The sequence below is a fragment of the Coenobita brevimanus genome, chromosome 57 (assembly GCF_032717465.1).
Source record: "Coenobita brevimanus isolate Jiangsu-jjx chromosome 57, ASM3271746v2, whole genome shotgun sequence".
Classification (NCBI taxonomy): domain Eukaryota; kingdom Metazoa; phylum Arthropoda; class Malacostraca; order Decapoda; family Coenobitidae; genus Coenobita; species Coenobita brevimanus.
The window spans coordinates 28,349,657-28,367,600 of record NC_137010.1 but is presented as its reverse complement, the minus strand read 5'-3'; the positions used below and the strand labels follow the sequence as shown (position 1 = coordinate 28,367,600).

The 17,944-nt window shown below is 42.0% G+C and overlaps 1 protein-coding gene across 1 annotated transcript in view; it reads right to left on the bottom strand.

Moving 5' to 3' along the window:
- Nucleotides 1–17,944, bottom strand: part of LOC145402122 (serine/threonine-protein kinase Nek8-like) — a 96,264-nt gene that overhangs the window by 55,130 nt on the left and 23,190 nt on the right. The window contains exons 5-8 of the mRNA XM_080274239.1: nt 17,098–17,248; nt 8,544–8,755; nt 7,628–7,776; nt 7,435–7,483 (exon numbers count right to left, since the gene is read on the bottom strand). Coding sequence (XP_080130365.1) covers nt 7,435–7,483; nt 7,628–7,776; nt 8,544–8,755; nt 17,098–17,248 — 561 coding nt within the window. The remainder of the gene's footprint in view (nt 1–7,434; nt 7,484–7,627; nt 7,777–8,543; nt 8,756–17,097; nt 17,249–17,944) is intronic.

Genomic DNA, 17,944 nt, shown 5'->3' with positions numbered 1-17,944 from the left:
ACAACTGGCTCCTGTTGTTCTTGAGTTCGGTAGTAGCGTGTGACGAGCATTAGTTTACTTCTGATGACTTCCATAACGAAATGTGGTTTCTATTCCACTGAGCACTTCCTGCATCCTATGGTAGCTGGTTTCATGTGCCTTGACCTCTTCTCTCAGAACATCCACTGCTGTTAGAAGTTTACTGAAGATCGACATAGGTAAATTTTCGTCCTCCATTGGTTTCTGTTCCACAGGGAGCTCAGATCTGGCCTTTTGTGTGGCATCTACTTGGGGGGGGGGTTATTTAATATGGGAGATGGCAGTTATGGCCTACTCTTTACCCCGATTTCGTTCACTCGGGGTTCAATTCGTTCATTATGGTTTTGTGGACCTGATTGCCCCCTGCTCATTCACCAGGCAAATTGATTACTCTGAATATGTTCACTGTGTGAGGACACTTGTATATACACACCCTGTACAAAGGTGGGCACCCGGTCCTCCAAAGGACTGACAGTCCCAGTCCCAGTCCTTCCCTCAAAATGGACCGTCGAGTCCGGTCACAGTCCTTTCTGAAGAACTGACCTAGCACTGTCTCAGTCCTTAGTCCGCAGTCCTTTTACATATAATGGTATCCTTTATAAAGGCTCCAATATGCTTGCATGCATTGGCCTTCATCACCTAATGGCAGCTCTCCATGCTGTTTGATCACTGGCAGCCTCCCCATTCAGTCCCTTAACTCTGAGGTCACACTCTACGACTTTGTCCCACATCTTTTTCAGTCTGCCTCTTGCGATTCTAACCCCCCACATTCACACTTCTCCCTTTCCTCATCCAACGGTCATTCTCCATCCTCTCCACCTGCTCACATCATCTCAATCTACCTCTCCTCAATGCAGCAGACACTCCAGTCCCATCCTTCCTCCTAATTTTTCCATCGTAAGCCTAGCTCCCCCCAGGCTTCATGTTCAAGAACGCATTACACATCCATTTAATCAATGTCATTTCTGTAAGTTTAAGCCTAAAAATATCATCATCCTTTACTGCCCAAGTCTCACTACCTTACAGCATTACACTCCTAACACATGCTGCATACACAGATCCCTTAGCACGTAGGGAGAGCCCTCTCAACATCAGGAGAAGCAACAGCTCCCTGACCTTCCCCCAACCATTCTTTACCCTGGCCACAAAGCTAGCTCATGCCCCACCTCCATCACATAGCATCACTTGCAAATAACAAAACTTTTCCACACACTCAAGAGACTCACCAGCAAGATCAATCCTTTCATGCTTGACATCATTACATGCTCTCCTCGACATACCCCACACACAAAATCAACATTAGCTCACAGTCTACCTCTAATACATCTCTTATGCACCCACTTATCAAAAATACTGCACAAAATGGAGTTACTTCCCACATCCTTGTGACAAACTCCACATGGCCACTTTCCCTCTGCTTTGACTGTACTACCACCAGCCCTAGATATCATCATTTTTGTTTTACCCACATTTACTCTCAAGCAACTGTGCCCAATTCTGTCTCTCCATTTCTTAAGTCTTTCCTCCACCTCCCTTTCATTCTCTGAAATCAACACCAAGTCATCAGAATACATCTCCTAAGGGAGTCCATTCTGAAGTCACATAAGAGACCTTCAAGCACCACGACATACAGGGCTCAAGACTGACTCCTGATGCATGGCAACATTCACAGAAAACTCATCCCTCAAATCTCCATTCACTCTCATAAGGGTGCAAGCACCCACATTCACAGCCGTAACCATTCGAACCGGCCACTCCTCAATCCCAAGTTTTCTCACTGTCCACTTCACCACCTCCTTAAGGACGTAGTCAAAGATCATCTCCAAATCAACAAAAACAAAGTACAGCTCCCTTTTCTTCCTATACTGTAAATTTTTCCTACAGCTGTCAGACACTGAATATGGCATCAGTGGTCCCTTTGCCTGGCATAAACTCACTCTGTATCTTATCAGTATTCACACTTTCCCTAATCATACTTTCTAGGACTCTCTCCATTACCTTCATTATCTGTCTAAAAGTTTTACTCTCTATAATTTCCTCTTTTCATTGTACACATAAAATACAAAAATATCAGAACAAAAACGGCTTATGTACATGTTAAGGAGGTTAACTGACAAAATGAGGTCCACTGTTCTTAATAAACCAGAAAAATAGTCTACAAGGAGACATTTTCGTTAAATCTGTCAAACCCGTAACAAAGTGAAAAATTGGTGGGAAAAGTGGACTTCACTCATTCTTTACTGCCCTGTCTTCTGTCACTGGTAGGAGAGAGAGAGAGAGAGAGAGAGAATGATGGCAACAATACTCAAGGTCAGTGATGCTGATGGCATTAGAAAAAAATGAGGATTTCCATCTCATATTTGTGACTGTCACACAACACTAATGGCACTATATTTCTGTGGCAAAATGAGTGGATTGTAGGCTACTGTTTTTTGCTAACAGGACAATGAATTACACATAAAAACACCTGAGAAATACTGTGATTGATGAACAGTGTGGCAACTCTGGCACTTCGTCAGCATGATGATGTCATAAACCAGGGAATCTGTAGATGAACTGAATTGTCAGTGTTGAATTTAAAATTTGCCTGTTTCCAATATTTGTTATACAAAGGTGTTTCATGCTGTGATTATTACCTTTCCAGACTGTGTCATCATTTTTGATAAACAATGACCTATAAATGTTAATTACAGCAACAGAATATGAAGATGAATATTGTAACATAACGAGCTTTCTACTACCTGAATTCTCCTCATAATGACAGCCAATTAGCTGCAAGAACGGATATGTCAGGCATACTTCGACTGCAATGTTTGGATGAATTCACTGTAGTTATTTTATCTTCCTGCATTATATCCACATGTTCATATCACCCAGTGTGTTAATAACAACAACAGTCTCAGTGTATTTCTCACCATCATCACACCGTATGCTCTCTGCACTTTTTATTACACCATGACTTATCTAACCTACAAATATTTACACTATCTATTCTTGTTACCCCCAAAATGCTGCTGACTTCTTCCTTCACCTCTTTCATTCATTTTCTGTCTGCCTTCCTCCCTTCACTCATCCTTCCTGTCATTTTTTATTACTCTTCTTTGAACTTCAGCTGACTCTACATTGGGTTACAAGCCTGATGGTTTCCTGTAACCCAGTGATGCATTTACAATGCTGGGTGGTAACCATACAACTAAATAAATGGAGTGATGTGAAGCCTACTATGGTGCCCCTGTTAACTGGATGGAGAGATGCACATGCAGTATCTATCCAGGAACCAAACCTCCACACTTCTCCCTACGCCTCACTGTGGCAAGGTACTGTCAACCACTTGGGAACATCACTTCACTGCACAGGAAGACCAAGCAGAAGTGGCTGCTTGCCTGCAGTTGATTGGTATGCTCAGCTAGACAGCTTGGGGTTATTGTATACTACTTTTATTACTACAACAGCTACCTCAAAAATGCTGTTATCAAGACACTAATCCCAACTGCTTGAATGTTTACTTCATTACTGTATGATATACTGCACTGTATTATACTCTATCTCGACGTGTAAAGACGAGCATCCCAACCAGATACAGGTACGCAGATATTCACAAACAAAGCAAAGTCAAACACATGCAAACACCAGTATTCAAAATACAAATAATATCAAACCAGCCAACAAAATGTACACCTGGTGATGCTGTGGTTTAATAAAGCACTAGTCGGAGTGAAAAGCAAATGACGTAGGCAAATCAATATGAAAGTGGTAAGTGGATTTTTTTCTCTTACTCATGCAATTGCACTCTGGGTGTACAGATGACGGCTTAATTACCCTTAAATGTTCATATTATGGTAGCCTGGCCTCAAGTTCCTTAACCAGCAAAGATATACATGGGACAAGATTTTTTCCTTCAAAGACTTTCACTGCAAGGGTAAGGTGCTTCATCTTTGCTTTCTCCAGACATTTTATTCAGTTTGGGAGACTTTGAATTGACCAGGGCAAATGGAAAATGTCTATCTATCTATCTATCTATAGCCCGACGCCCTAATCCCGCAAAGGGTGGCCACAGACAAAACGCCTCCAAGTCACTCTGTCACCCACCATTTGACTACCCTCCCCCCAACCCACCCACCCCTCCCTCATATACCTCTCAACTCCATCCCTCCACCTCATCCTCGGTCTACCCCTCCCTCTCCCTCCCTCCACCTCACCTACATACACCCTCTTAGTCAGTCTTTCATTCTCCATTCTCTCCACATGTCCAAACCACCTCAGTGTATTTCTCCTAATCTTTTCAACCACATCCACATCTACCCCACAACGTTCCTTCACTTCTTCATTCGTCAACCTGTCCCTCCACGTCAATCCACATGCTCCTCTCAAGTAACTCATTTCCACTGCTCTCACTCTTGACTTGTTCCCCTCTTGCAATGCCCACGCCTCGCTTCCATACGTCAGGGTAGGGATCACAATACCATCATGCAGTGACTTCTTAACTTCCATACTCACCTCCCTATTTCTCATCACTGCTTTCAGTGTACCAACAGCCTTTCTTCCCTGCTGTACCCTTTCACGTACTTCATCCCCCAAAGTTCCATCCTTACTCATCACACTACCCAAGTACTTGAATGCACTCACATTCGCCATATCCTCTCCATCCAACCTCACTGCACACTCTGTGACTTCATTCCTCTCAAACACCATAACTTTACTTTTGTTTACATTAACTTTCAGCTTCCTCCTCCTACACACTGTCCCAAATTCATTCACCAAACCTTGCAACTCCCATTCATCTTCACTCAACAATACTGTATCATCAGCAAACAGCAACACCGGAAGCTTCCAAATCTCACCCTCATTCATTAGGGCCACCCCCACATCCACTGCCCTGCCTTGTACCTCCTTTACAACCCCATCCATATATATATTAAACAGCCATGGAGACATTACACACCCCTGTTTCAGTCCCACATTGAGATCAAAGAACTCACTCAGCTCACCATCCACTCGCACCGTAGCCCTAGCTCCCTCGTACATACTCTTCACAGCACTCAACAATTTCCCCTCCACTCCATATATTCTTAATATCATCCACATACCTTGCCTATCTATTCTGTCATAAGCTTTCTCCAAGTCCATGAAGGCAGCATACACTTTCCTTCCCTTCTCTAGATACTTCTCCACTAAACATCTTAGAACAAATATCTGATCTACACACCCCTTTCCCTTCCTAAATCCCCCTTGTTCTTCTCCAACTAGCTCCTCTGTCATATGCCTAACCCTATCAATGAGTATTCTACCATATATTTTACCAGTCACACTAAGAAGGCAAATACCCTATGGTTACCACATACTTCTCTCTCCCCTTTTCCTTTGTACAGAGGAACAATTATACCTGATTTCCAGTCCTCTGGAACCCTTCCCTCTTCCCAAGCCAATCTACACAACTTCCATATCCACTCCACAACAATCTCACCCCCATACCTAAGCATTTCACCACACACTCCATCAATTCCTGGGGCCTTTCCCAGCTTAATCTTCTTCATCGCTTCCACTACTTCCGACCTACTGATCTCTTCCTCCCTCCTCTCATCTCTTCTTCTCCCAGCCATTCCCCAACCACTTATACTCACACTGCTCTCACTCTCTACATTCAACAAATCCTCAAAGTGCTCCTTCCATCTCCTCAATTTCTCTCTCTTCTCCACCAACAATCTATTATTCCTATCTTTCACTCCCCTACTATTTCCCCTTTCACACTACCTTACTTTCTTTACCTCCTTCCAAAACAATTTCTTACTCTCCCTCCATTTCACACTCAGATTCCTCCCAAACTCTTCATCCACTTTCTTCTTACTCTCCTTCACCAGTCTCTTAACCTCCCTTCTCCTGCTCACATATACCTCTCTCTTCTCTCTCTCATCTTCTCCCCTACCTCTACTCGCCAACCATTCACCATATGCCTTCTTCTTTTGTTCCACAGCTCGTTTCACCTCATCATTCCACCATGCTGTCCCTTGCACACCCTTGGATCTCCTCCTCACTCCACAAACCGCCTCACACACTGCGCTTATCTCTTCCGCGAATATCTTACATACGTCTTCCACCCCTTCCATCTTCTCTAGCTCATACCTTCCCAATCTTTCTTCCACTATGCTCTTATACTCTGTCCTTTTCTCACTATCTTGCAATTTCTCCACTCTTCTCACAGGAGCTGCTTCCTCCTGTCTTCCCCTTCGCCTCCTCAACCACTTTCTTTGCAGCTCTACCTTGGCCATCACTAAGTGATGGTCCGAGACTCCATTCCCCCACCCTCTCCACACCCTCGCATCCAACACTTGTCTTCTCATTCCCTCATCCACACACACGTAGTCTATCATTGCCTTTCGTTCAACAAGTTCACCATCCATCCTCCTCATTACTCTCCATGTATACCGGTGGATCATCTTATGACGAAAGTAGGTGTTGGCTATTGCCAACCCCTTACCAGCACAGATGTCCACCAAAGCACTACCATTCCCATCTACTTCAGCTGGCACACCCCACTGACCAACCACTCCATCCACTCGTACATTCCCAACTTTGCCATTCATATCTCCAATCAACAGCACTCTCTCGCTCCTCTCAATGTGAGTGCATTTAAGTACTTGGGTAGTGTGATGAGTAAGGATGGAAGTTTGGAGTGTGAAGTGCTTGAAAGGGTGCAACAAGGAAGAAAGGTTGCTGGTTCCTTGAAAGCAGTGATAAAAAACAGGAAAGTGAGCATGGAAGTGAAAAAGTTGCTGCATGACAGTATTGTGATACCGAATCTAACGTATGGACATGAAGCTTGGATCTTGTTGGAGGGACAGAAGTCAAGTGAGAGCAGTGGAAATGAGTTATCTGAGAGAAGCCTGTGGAGTCACATGAAGAGACAGACTGACAAATAAGGATGTGAAGGCACTTTGTAGTGTGGATGTGGATGTGATGGGAAATGTTAGGAGAAACACAGAGGTAGTTTGGCCATGTGGAGAGGATGGAGAGTGAAAGACTGATGAGGAGAGTGTATGTGAGTGAGGTGGAGGGGGGAGAGGGAGGGGGAGGCCAAAGATGAGATGGAGGGATGGAGTGGAAAGGTATATAAGAGAGGGGGTGTGAACTGGGAGCAGGGCAGTTAAATGGCAGGGGACAGGGTGACATGGAGGCAATTTGTTTGTGGCCACCCCTTACGGGATTAAGGTGTCTGGCAATAGATAGACAGATAGAACTTCCACCTCAATGAGGGATCTCTCCATCATCATCATCATCATCATCATCATCATCAACAACCAGACCTCATTTCCCACCCTGGGACAGGGTAAGAAGTAAAGCTTAATAAAATAATCTGGCAGTAGCAAGATTAAAATGAGACATACACTAACTCGGCTGACAGGGCAAATGCAGACATACCTGAGTAGCTTGCCATGGGGACTCCAACAAAAGATTGAAGAAGGGGGAGCTGTTGGACTTGTATGCCCACTGTCCTCCATTTTATCTTCCCGAAGCCTCTCCACATAAATGCTTCTTCCTTCCCCATTTCTTGCCCTCCTCACGTCATCTTGGGACTCTCGCCCTTCCTCTCCTCCATGCCTCTTCTCATCACTCTCTCCCATTGCTCTTTTCTCCCTCTCATCTCTCCCTTCCTCTCCCACCAGTCTCCTCTCCCCTTCAATGATCTTCTCCCTGTCAGTAGAATCTTCGCTGCCTCGAGAGCTACGGCCACGTGTCCCAACAGATGACAAACGAAGTGGTCTGGAGAATTTAAGAGATCAGCTGCACATCCATAAATAATAATTTCAGCTTTCTATATAATAACTCCTTGGTGATATACTGCTATTCTACTGATTTATCCTTGCTACTTTCAGACATTCATTCAATTATTCATCATCTAACCCAGTGTTGGCCCATAAGGAGTGTAGGAGCCCAGGGCTAGGTAAGTCAGTTCTGACATTTAAGATGAGAGTGACCAGCCTCACTCATCCCTGAGTGGCATTACGTGAGCAATAAACCCCAACCACCCTTTGGCCATAAACTTTCACCGGTTCATCTGACTTTAGCGCCTAAATTACCCACTAAATCACCAGGTGCCATAATTTGGTTATATGGTTAGCACCCAATACAGGAAAGGGTTACCTGGGGTACAAGAAACCATTTGGCTTGTCACTCAGTGTACAGTCACCTGTAGACAGAAGGAAGAGGAAAGATTGAATGAACGAAAGACAGAAGAGGAAGGAAGGAAATAAGAAAGGAAGAGACAATTCTGTTTATTTTAGGAAGGACCCTTTGAAATGAAGCTGTGTCTATCTCCAACAGTCATTCAAGCTATACTGTATAATGGTACATCAACAACAGCAAGCCTATAGGTATGGAAATTAAGTATACAAATTACCAAACCATCATCAGTATTCTGAAATTACTGTCACACAAAAGAACAATAACATAACACACAACTAGACTAGACATTACCATATACAGGAACTCACTCAATAAACTGTGACACTGTACTTCACTTTCCATACCTAGACACACACGGCAGCATCCCAAGGTCAGCATGGAGTCTGCAGAGTGCAGGGAAGACAAGGGGATGGCTGATGACCTGGTGTGAGTCAGGGCGCTGGGCTGGGTCTGTGTGAAGCAGTAGGTGAACCAGTGATCGCATCTCACTGCTGTAGTGCGGGTGGATAGGCTCAAATATCCCACGCATGATCTTCATTATCAGTGCTGGCAGGGTCTGGGGAAAAAAACGAGAGTTTATTATAGCATAGCAAAGAAGTAGGCTGATGATGCAAGAAGGTTAGACAGAGTTGCAACAGATAGTGAATAAGTTTAAAAGAATTTGTACAAGAAGAAAACTGAAAGGAAAGGAAAACAAACACATATTAATGGTAAATGAATGTAAAGACCACGACCACAAATTTTAGTAAAAAGGACATGATTCTAGAGAGAAAGTAGGATGAGGATGAAATGCTGAATACCAACAGGAGAGGAGATGCCAGGGTAGGTTAGTATCTGGAAGTTGTGTTGTGTAAACATGGCATTATGGAGTGTGAGGCTATAATCACTTCTGGGGAAGACAGCAATTAGAAACTTGGCAGTATAATGAAGAGTATTATTGTTAGCATGGAGGTGAAGAGAACCCTGTATGAAAGTGTTTCATTGCTGACACTCATATGGGAATGAAACCTGAACAGTATGTGACAGAGAGCTCTCTACTGTACAGGCAGTGATAATGACATTTTTTTTGGACAGCTGCAGACATAAGCAGGGGCGCACCCAGAAATTTTCTAAGGGGGAGGCCCCGTAGTGAGGTGAGGTCAGGTAATCTGATAATTACAGGGAGGTCACATGCAGGTTTAGAGTCAGGGAGCTGCTGGCTCATGTGTTACTCTTTGTTTGTACTTGCCAATTTTTCATGTTATGCTGTTATCAAAATAAATATATATAAATTTTTAAAGGACCCAGAGAGCTAAGGGGGGGGGGGGCCAGTCCCGGTGCCCCCCCCCCCCCGGGTGCGCCCTTGGACATAAGTCGGATGGACAGTGAAAGCAATAACAGAAATTTATGAGTATTTTACAATGGAAGAATGGACAACAGAAGTAAGAAGTGGAACCACTGAATGGATGAAAAGAAACAGATTGAAGAATGGACATACTGTATTCAAAAAAGGCAAATGAAGAAAAAATCTTTGAATGTAAGAATGGGGGGTAAAGCTTGAAGAGGCTGATTATATGTGGTATGGATGAAGATAGCAGAGCAGTGCAGAGGTGAGGAAAAGGAGTAACTGACAGAATAGAGGTATGAGAGGACAAAACAGTTTGAAGGTGATTCTGTCATGGCCATCCTACATTGGAGGTCCTCAAATGGGAGCACGGCATTTGAGATGCTGATGAGAATACCAAAATTACAACAAATTCAGAACTAAACTGAGATTCTGAAGACATGTGAAGGCAAGCAGCTTGGAGGCAGTTCTGTCATGGCCATTCCTTGTTGGGATGTTCTCAAAAGGAAGCAAGCATCAGAAATAATGATGATGGATAAATCTAGAATTCAAGAGACTTAACAAATAAGCTGGGATTATAACTGTTTGAATGATGACAAAACAGAAGTAATGTATGGCTCTTACATTAGGCAGTCTTATGAAAGATTCCTTTAAGTTTGTATTTTCTTTTGTGGCTTCAAACCATCCATCATCATTATCATAATCATCATTATCATGTTAGTTAGTACAGTGAGCTTAATGGTAACAAGTGGCCCATACAGTACATGATGACACAGGTTAGTGACATTCTTCTTTTATATTAGTCTACTCGTAACAAGATAGGGTAACAGATCACAAAAGAGTGTACTGTACAGCATATAAATAAATCCTTATTCTAAACTGAGTACCTTAAGGTTGAAGATAATGACAACAACAACTAGAAAGCACTCAGAGAGCACATACCTCTGCCAATGCCATTAAAAAGGATCGTGATCCAGATCTGTGGAGATTTTGTGTGGAATACATAGGATCCGGAGCTGCCCCCAAATTTAATCAATTGTTCCTTGGCCCATGGCCCACTCTTCCACAAAATTTTATTGAAATTCATTAAGAACTTTTAGGAGATATTGTGCTGGATACAAAGGATCTGGATCCGGATCCAAATCCGCCCCAAAATTTAATAAATTCTTTCTTGGCCCATGGCCCACCCTTTCACAAAATTTAATTGAAATTCATTGAGAACTTTTGGAAGCAATATACATAGAAGCTGGATCCAGATCCGCCTCAAAATTTAATCAATTCTTTCTTGGCCCAAGGTCCATCCTTCCACAAAATTTCATTGAAATTCATTGAGAACTTTTGGAGCTACCATGTGGACGAACAAACAAATGGGCAAACACAGATAAATACATAACCTCCTCCAATTTCGTTGGTGAAGGTAATAATGATGACGACGAAGTAAACAATGACGATGATGTCAACAACAACAACAACGATGAAGATGAAAATGACAACAACAACAACAACGATTAAGATGAAAATGACAACAACAACAACTACAACAACAACAATGATGATGATAAAAGAAAAAAGAAAGTAACAGTTGATTCTTTATCATCCTTCTGAGGGCACTGGAGGGCCTAGGGCATGGGAGGGTTCGAGGCTATCTTATAATCAACATCAGAACACTAAACACTGGGAATTAATTGTTTTACCACCTCACCACAAAATTTCAGATTACCTGCCAAGAGCTTGGTTATTTTGACTACTGTCATTCCCTGTTCCCACTAACAGCTTTAGCATGAATATAAATTTACTTCATGTGTCAGTTAAAAATGCTGATGCTAATGCTATTACGACCTGGTGTGGTGGTGTGGGAGAGGGTGAAATACAAAAACAAAGTAAGACTTACACAACCGAAATGGATGGAGTGAATGGAGAGGCATAGAGTGACAGTACCTGATAGGTAGGATGGGATGAGTACACACTGAGATGGGAATGACACTGTATGAAGGACAGAGCTTGTGACAGCAAGGCGGAAGTCACGCATGATCAAGAATATTGATGTGGGAGGAGGGAAAAAGGGCGAGGTGGTTGAAAGGTGGCATGGCATTGGAGCAGGGCAAGGGTAATACAGCCTATGATGACTTGCACTGAATGTTCACTAGTATGGGTCTGGCATCAGATTAAATCAAATGTTGCTCCCAGTCACAATACAAGGAAGATGAGGAATAAAGTAAACATACACCACTCTTATACCTGGCACCTCATAATGCAGGTAAAAATGGAGAAGAAGGTGGAAACAAATGATGTGAATGAACAAGACTGAAAAGGGAAGTACTGTACATGAGTTAGTTCAAGCATGCATTCAATCCCTGACTGTCGTGATCACCCTCGATGAAAGGCAGACTACGGCACCAACACAACAGACAGACAATAAACAGAATGACAGATGGCTATATTTAAATAGTAAGCACTTTTTAACAACTATCCACTATAAACTTTGTCATATAAATCATAACTTATTTTCCCACAACTGTACTCAGAAACTGAGACAGGTAAAACATAAGCTACAGTAAGTTCTGCACCTGCAATATAAGTTTACAGTCACCTCTCACATAACACACGATCAGAGAGCACGGAAACAGTCACAGCATGGCCTTTTTTTTTTTTTTATCCAAAGTATGGTCAAAATGCGATTTTGACAAATATTACACAGGGGGAGAAATTCCCCATTTCTTAAAAGAATGTACTATGCTGCTTCAATAGTGAAAACGCGGCCTGAGGCCAAAAATTATGGAATATTTAGTCATTATGTGAGACACCTGGTCAAAACATGGTAAAAAACAGACAAAACTATCTATCATCTATCTACTGCCAGACGCCTTACTCCTATACAGGGTGGCCATAAACAAATCGCCTCCATGTCGCCCTGTCCCCCGCCATTTCACTGCCCTGCTCCCAGCTCACACACCCCTCCCTCATATACCTCTCCACTCCATCCCTCCATCTCATTCTTGGCCTCCCCCTCCCTCTCTCCCCCTCCACCTCACTCACATACACTCTCCTCATCAGTCTCTCACTCTCCATCCTCTCCACATGGCCAAACCACCTCAATGTGCTTCTCCTAATGCTTCCTATCACATCCACATCTACACCACAATGCTCCTTTCACTTCCTCATTTGTCAGTCTCTCTCTCCATGTGACTCCAAATGCTCCTCTCAAATAACTCATTTCCACTGCTCTCAGATTTAGTCATAGCGTGCGTTGCATCTGCCTGTGACATATCCCCTGATCCTCCCTGCCTCTTGGCGGTTTGCCCAGACGAAGCCACAGGTTATGCTGATTTTGCTAGGTACTAAAATGCATGTATGAGATTTGGTACTTATGGTAGTGCTAAGTACATCTGGTATGACTTAGAAAAAAAATGCCAACCAATTTTCTGTTAATGATCTCTGATGAGCATAATATAATAGAAATAAGCTGTTTAACTTTATTTAAGAAGTGGCACCAGCGTCCATACAGGACATGTCTTTACGAAACTTCAGTACATATTAGACCTACACAGTGCACACAACACACTCAGTCACAAGTCTACTACGAGCCCAGAAGAAAGTGCTTGGATATACTTAAAAATGGGCAAGCCACAATATTTGCAGAAATTTAGAAAGGTGTAGCTAAAAGACAAAAAGTACAAAAACTGGCTTCTCAAGGTCCCTGGAGATGACAGAAATGGATTTTGTAAAATTTGCAAGTGTACTTCACAAAACTGTGCAACCTTGAGAAACACAGAAACATAAACAAACATAAGAAAGCTGCAAAGCCTTTTAGTAGAGTGCGACACAGTTCTCTCATTTAAGAAACTTGGTGAAACAAAAAAAGTGGAAGGAAGTCTGGCCATGTTTGACTTATTGATTAATACTGATATACTGTATTTCGTCAATATTGTGCAGAAAAAACTGCTATAAAAATGTGGGGAGGAGGGAGGAATGATACTAGCGACTTTTGACGAAATGGTTAGCGACATTTTAGCGACTTTTAGGCATAAGCATAACGACATTTGAAAATGTGAGTTGGCAACCCTGATTCCTGTGCCACTCCAGTCAACCTTCTGCCCACTCTCTGCCTCCAACAGTGCTGTGTGTTAACTTTGCTCTATTTTTTGGCCATCTGACCCAGCCTAACCATGCCACGCTACCATGACACAGCAAGATGACGGAAGAGTTTGACCCAGGAGCAGAAGCTTGACACGATCAAGCGGAAGGATAGAGGAGAACGTAATTGTGTCATCATCAAAAAATGCCAAGTCAACGAGTCAACTATTCATCTTACCCAACGCTTGTTATGATGGAAAGGTACCTGGTCATGTACTGCAACTGACAGGAGAGGGAAGGAGTTCCAATCGACTCTATAAGCATACACAAACTCTTCAATTCAAGTTGAGGAATCCACCAGTGTTTGTGGGTACTGAAGTAATTTTTAGGTAGGTAAATGTCCAGTGAAAAATCCTGGAAAATTTCCCCAAAAAGTGAAGCTGGGACTGGCTTGGGTACCATGAAACCCTTTAACATGTAAACATATGGCTGTATAACATGGAATTTTCATAAAGTGGGACCTGCCAGGAACAATATTCACAGGTTGTATGAGTAGTGACTGTATGTCCAAATCCATGAATCATGGAACTACTATACACTATATCATCACAACAAATTGACAAAGATAAGAGATAGACAGTCTCGGACATCTATGACTTACTATCACCTGAATAAAATAACTTGGTATAGTTGGAGCAGAATACTAGAGGTGTCCCACTACAAGGAAGTTAATGTTATCAGTACAGTGAAACTGACAAAATCCAAAGAGGTTGGGATCAAGATGTTTTCAGAAATCTGAATTTTTCAGAAAACTGGAATTCTCTATATTACCATCAGCTACAAGTACAGTGTGGGCATCCAACTGCTTGGCATTTCCTTCAGTAATCACTGTACCTATGCTATACAATATTATCCCACAATCATTATTTTGATAGTTCAGGTGTGAAAATTCAACAAGAAACAGTGACAATTTTCTTGTCCACAGGGGCAGAATCACAGAACAGAAAATTATAAAATCAACCTCATTGTCTGAGTTCATCCTGAGCTAGCGTGGATGGCTGTAGACTACTGCAGCACTTAGTCAATATATCAGTAACCTGGGAAAGTACTGCAGACCCTCGTTATATGATGAACCAGAATGAGATGAATCATTTATACGACGACAAAAAGTTAAGACCGTTTTTCAATGTACAAAAGAATTTTCACTTATACACTCAATCCTCGTAAATTGCGGCAATTTGGGTCTGGACCTCTGCCGCAATTTACAAATTCCGTGGTTTATAAATAATAACTCTTATGTGAAAAATGAATTTGGGTCTGGACTTTGGCCAACCACCCTCCACAGCACCCTACCTACACCTATCTACGCACCATCAAACACAAACATACAAATTTAGGAATATTCAGTGCATGTATTTAATAGAAATAAGCAATGTTAAAGGATCTCACCTTAATCCTATGATGATATTGCTTAAGTGAATGGAGTGGGGTGGTGTCGGGAAGAACTTAGAACCTCTCAGCATGAGGTGGGGGTGCTCCCTTCTCAACACGACAAATGAGCTCCAAATGTTGACTGTATGACAACGGCGGCTTATTCTTGATGCCATACTGCTTAAAGCGCTTCATCGGGGGTTCGGGAGGGGCCATGGAAGGTAGGAGGCGGGGGGGAAGGTGCACAAAAAAAGGCAGGTAGCTCTCGTACTCCACGGCGATGGTCTGTAGTGTGCGGACTGGCGGGAAGAACAACAACAACGTGGCAGCATTAGTATGCACATTTGCCACCAGGGGCGGGTGGTGATTGGTTGTTGGGTCGCAATTTTCAAACTGAATGCCACGGTTTACGATTCTCCTCGGAAAAGGCCCACTTCGGTGCCTAGGTCCGCGATTTTCGTGACTTAACAGCAATTTAAGGGTCCCGGCAGTCTGATGGCCACTTAGCCATGATTTATGAATCCGTGATTTATAAACACGAGATTTACGAGGATTGAGTGTACTGTACGATGATTATGATCCCGTACAAAGTCTCACAAATTGTTATTTTTGCTTATACAGTCCCCCTCACACAAGTCTGGAGTCATTTGTTTATTGCAAGAATGCATCTGCACTCATCACTATTGGGTATGCTAGTGTTAGTGATGGAACAACAGGGTGGTGCTGGAGTTCAAGCAGCAAGTGAAGTGCAGTGAAGTGAAATAACTATCAGTTTAGGAGTTGGAAACTTATTTTTTGACTTATTTTTGTTGGTAAGCAGCAAGTGAAGTGCACTGATGTGAAATAACAACCAATTTAGGAGAGTTGGAAACTTGCTTTTAGACTTTGTTGGATGGGTGACCCTTGGCCAAAAATGTATCCCTACTGAACCCAAGTTATTAATGACTCTCTATATAGTACATTAAAATTTAAGAAGTGAATTTTTTAAATGTATCCTCATCATAAAATGAGGGGACGCTGTAAATATGGATTATTTTTTTATCTTTTTAATTAATTTTTTTTGGTGGTACAGTAACTATAGTCTTTCAAAAAATTATTCATTAACTGACTCTTTCAAAATTCTTTTGGAAAACTAGTATTTTATATTCAGAAATCTGGAATATGAATGGTGAGAAGTGCACTGTGTTGTACTAACAATCTCAGGCTCCAATGACTCACTCTCAACTGTATAAAGTTATATGGCTTTAGATGGAACAGAATACTGTACTGCACTAAAGTTGTCTTGATCAGGAGAGGGTTAAAAGGCACTAGAGAAAATGACAGTTTTGCTCTGAGCAAGAGTTCATAACTCTCAGGATTGTCTGAGGGTTTATCTAGGATATGTGCTATAAATATGCAATACTCATTGAAAGCATTTTATGTGAGACATGCTCCTGGTTCATAACTCAAGGGGTTAAAAAAATGAAATCTAATTATTTTACTTCACAATAAAAAATAACTTTAATTGAAAAAATGGTGATAATTAATCAACAATTTACTAATGAAACAAATACACGTGCAACTAGAAAGCACTCAGAAAGCGCATACCTCTGCCAATGCCACTGCAAGATCTGGATCCAAACCCAGATCTGCCCCCAAATACAATCGATTCTTTCTTGGCCCATGGCCCACTCTTCCACAAAATTTCATTGAAATTCATTGAGAAGTTTTGGAGTTATCGTCTGGACCAACAGAAAGACAGAAACATAGGTGAATACATAACTTCCTCCAACTTCATTGGCGGAGGTAACGAAACAGCATTAAATGAAGACTAACTGTACCCTGTAAATTTAAGTGCAATCAAGGGCAAAAGTTCACCTTATATTTCATTTCTACTTCTCACAATCTTCTGTCTATATCTAAGTGTAGTGAGACCTGATACTGGAACATCTCTCTGCCTACAGATGCTGCCGCTTATTATGATGTGCAAGAATGAGATGTGACAGATATATTCTCTGTGTAAAGACGATGCAGTAGTGGAATAGTAGGCAAATTTTTGTCCCTGACAATACACCCTCTTCCCACGTTACCTCAGCCTCAAATGCTCGCCTGAGTGTAAGCATCTCGTACAGCACACAACCAAGTGCCCAGATGTCACTGCGCTGGTTGTAAGGCTTCTCCTGACACAATTCCGGCGACAGGTAGCACGGGGTCCCTACCACTGTGTGTGCTTTGCTCTTGCTGATCGGAAAAAAGATATGAACATTTTATTCACACTAACTTTCAGCCTATGAATCATCATTATTATTAATTTCACCCCTTACTGATGCTACCATCACCAGCATCATTATGTCACCATCATCACCACCACCATCACTGTCATTTATACCATTCATCACCAACTTCATCATCACTATCATTTGTCATCAACATATATAATCACAATCATTTTCATCACTACTATCACCATCATTCATCATCATCATCATCATTAACCATCACCATCATCAATACATAATCATCATTCATCCTAAAATAATTGTCTTTCATCATCAATACATAATCATCATTCATCCTAAAATAATTGTCTTTCATCACCAATACAATCATCAGTTATTAATTTCAGCAACATTTTCATCCATCCATCATCTATTACAGTGTTGTCCCATGAGAAGTGTAAGAGCCCAGGGCTAGACAAGTTGGTCCTGACATTTGCAATGAGAGTGACCAGCCTCACTCATCCCTGAGTGGCATTACGTGAGCAATAAACCCCAACCAGATTCCTTATATTATACAAGGATAAACATAACAGAAACAAGAAAAGTAAAAGCAAATAAGAAAAGTAAAAATAAATAACATAAAGCTACTGAAAAAATATCAAATGAATGAGTGTACATAAACACAACACATCCAGTCAGTTATTATCCAAGACTTCAA